Consider the following 2,862-nt stretch of genomic DNA (forward strand, 5'->3'; position numbering starts at 1 on the left):
GGAACTGTCTTTAGGGTGTGGTTGAGACTAGCCCTGGAGAGGAAGTTAAAGCACAAGGCATGGCTTGTAGACGATGGGGGTGCTCAGACACATCTGAGTCGGGTGAGACCAGGGCCTTAGAGACCTAGGGCAGTCGCTTTGGTCTCAGCCCCTAGGGCAGCCGGGGAATGCTGATGGCCCCTTCCCAGAGCCGCAGGGCCGGGTAGAGCGGCTCCTGAAAGGCAGCGCGGAAAGTGTGCAGGTGTCTCATGCTGCCCGAAACGTCGTAGAAGGAGAGGATACCAGCCTCGTAATCTAGGAAGATGCCCAGCCGGTCGGGGTCGTGGTGGGGCTGCAGACGGCTGCGCTGACAGTCGTGGAAGGCCCAATACTCGAGGTCATAGCGCTTGAGGCACCAGGACTGGCGGTTGCAGCCCAGGCGAGCAGCGGCTGATTCCCCGTGACGCCGCAGGGAGGCGTAGGCCACGCCCACCCACCAGCCGGCGCCCGCTTCCTGCACGTCCACCTCCCAGTAGTGGCGGCCGGCGGCGAAGCAGTCGCGGCCCAACACTTGCCACAGCGCATCGAAACGCAGCGCAGGCGTAGGTCCCAGGCGGCCCAGCAGGGCACAGCGCACCGTTAGGCGGTCGGCCGACAGGCGCAGACGCACGTGCATCGTGTCGGGATCCAGAGTGGGCGTGCGCGCGTCTGCGGAGGGCGGGAACACCGGGGCACGCCTGGTGGGCGGGGCCACAGCGTGCCCCGCCCCCCGGAAACCAACCCTATTTAGCACCTGCCATCCCTCTGGTTCACGACAGAAAATAGGAAAATTCTGAAATCACCCACGGAGAAATGGAAACCTACTCTTTTAACCCAGGGGAGGTGGCTGGGGAACGTGAGGAGGAGAGAAAATTTTATTGTACACTCGTACCATTTGAATTTTGAACCACGGAATTTGCCTATTTCTAAAAAATTTTGAAATCCCATTTACTGTTAACATAGGTGTATATTCTTTTAATTTTTTTCTTTACTTGCTGCTTATAGCTTTCCTTAACATTGGTATCATACCATACATGCTCTTGAATAATCTCTTTTAAAAAATTTATTGATGTGTTATGAACATTTTACCACATCAAATAATATTCTAATAGCATTTTAATGGCGACTCTAAGATTTTGATGTATGGATGTATTATAATTAAATCTAACCCTCCCGCCCCCCACTTTAAAAAAATATTTAGGCTTTTTGAAAAGATTTTGCGAACACTAATATGATTATATCTTTATGCATCTGATTATTTCTTTAGGACATATTCCTAAAAGAATTGCTGAGTCAACAGGGATGATTGTTTTTAAGGCCTTTAGTAAACACTGCCAATGCCCTCAAGAAGGGTGGTAGAGATTAAACTCTCAATAATAGTTCTCATTGATTTTATACCACATATGTAGTTTAACAAAAAAAGTCTAGACCGTAGGGTATGTGGATGTTAAATTTTAGTGCATACTGCCAGTTTTCTCAGTAATGTTTTGGAATTTTCTGTAGAGAGGCTTTATACATCTTTTGTTAGATTTATTCCTGGTTTTTAAAAAGTGTTACTGAAAATAACTTTTAAAAATTTTATTTTCTAATTGTTTATTGCCAATATATAGCAATACGATTGATTTTTGGATGCTGACACTACAGCAGCTGTTCTAAATTCACTTAGTATTTCTAATTTATCTGTAGATTATTTGAGATTTGGGATTTTCTGTCCAAGAATAATAGATGGTTATTACAGCATCATTTATAGAAAGGAAAATGTAAAGCAGCTTAAATGTCCAACATTATGAGATTGGCTAAATATGGCATAGTCATTCAATAGAATATTGTACATCTTTTTAAAAAATAATAATATTTATATTTATTGAAGTAAAAAACTGTTCATACTGTTAAATTAAAAAACTTACAAAAGAATATCTATAATATGATCCTTTAAAAAAAATCTGTACAACTATATATGCCTTTAAAACGTCCAAAAGAATATATGTCAAAAAATTAACAGCATATATCTCTGGAGGAGGCAATTATTTTCTTTTTGTCTATCTGTAATTACTAATTTTTACAAGAAGCATGCATTACCTGTGTGATTTTTTAAGGGAACAAAGATGTTCACAATATATCAGTAAATGAAAATATTACAAAATGGTATGTATAGTAGGACACCATGTTTGTAAAAAATATATACATTATATATAGATATGCCAAAGAAAGCTAAAAGGGCAAATAACAGTAGTTATCTATTAGTACTAGGGTATAGACATGAGTAGAAGAATTTCCAAAGCTCTCCAATGATTCGTGAGTGATTGTCTTTTATAAAATTTTGCTTTCCTTTGTTTTCTTATTTTTCTAAAATGAACATATATTATTTCTGTATTTAAAAACTGTAATAAACGTTAAAAAACAAGTTGGGTCTCTTAGGAAAAAAGGGGGGCCTCCATATCTCCCCACTCGCCCACACACCCGAACCTCTCCAGTCTGGGGGTCTTACATTTTAAGAAGAGTGATCGCTCTGGTGAGAAGCTTGTTTTCAACAAGAAATCCAGCTTGGTGCTGGAAGAGCTGGAGAGCTGGCAGTTCATGTCTGTAATGAATTGTGAGAAATGAGTGTGTGGCGCTCATGCAAGCAGCACAAATTATAAAACATACTAAAAATATTACAAAACTAGAGATTCTCCCCAGGAATCACATGCAAATTAAGGTAGGAAATGCAAATTCACAGTCACAGGAAAACTCCAAGACAATGCTGAAATCTAAAAAGAAATGCACTTTTCAGTGTTGGAAGGTAATTCAGCAATGGCAGGTCAGTGTGAGTGAGCCTTGAACACAGGGAGGAGATGGCAGGCT

The 2,862-nt window shown here is 41.4% G+C and overlaps 1 protein-coding gene across 1 annotated transcript in view; it reads right to left on the reverse strand.

The window, feature by feature from the left end:
- Positions 1 to 6: 6 nt before the first annotated feature.
- The window catches only part of TRIM14 (tripartite motif containing 14), a 20,386-nt gene continuing 17,530 nt past the window's right edge, over positions 7 to 2,862 (reverse strand). The window contains exons 5-6 of the mRNA XM_011366307.2: positions 2,507 to 2,599; positions 7 to 687 (exon numbers count right to left, since the gene is read on the reverse strand). Of these exons, the coding sequence (XP_011364609.1) occupies positions 152 to 687; positions 2,507 to 2,599 (629 nt within the window). The 3' untranslated portion in view covers positions 7 to 151. The remainder of the gene's footprint in view (positions 688 to 2,506; positions 2,600 to 2,862) is intronic.

This window comes from Pteropus vampyrus, unplaced genomic scaffold (genome assembly GCF_000151845.1).
Source record: "Pteropus vampyrus isolate Shadow unplaced genomic scaffold, Pvam_2.0 Scaffold123, whole genome shotgun sequence".
NCBI lineage: Eukaryota > Metazoa > Chordata > Mammalia > Chiroptera > Pteropodidae > Pteropus > Pteropus vampyrus.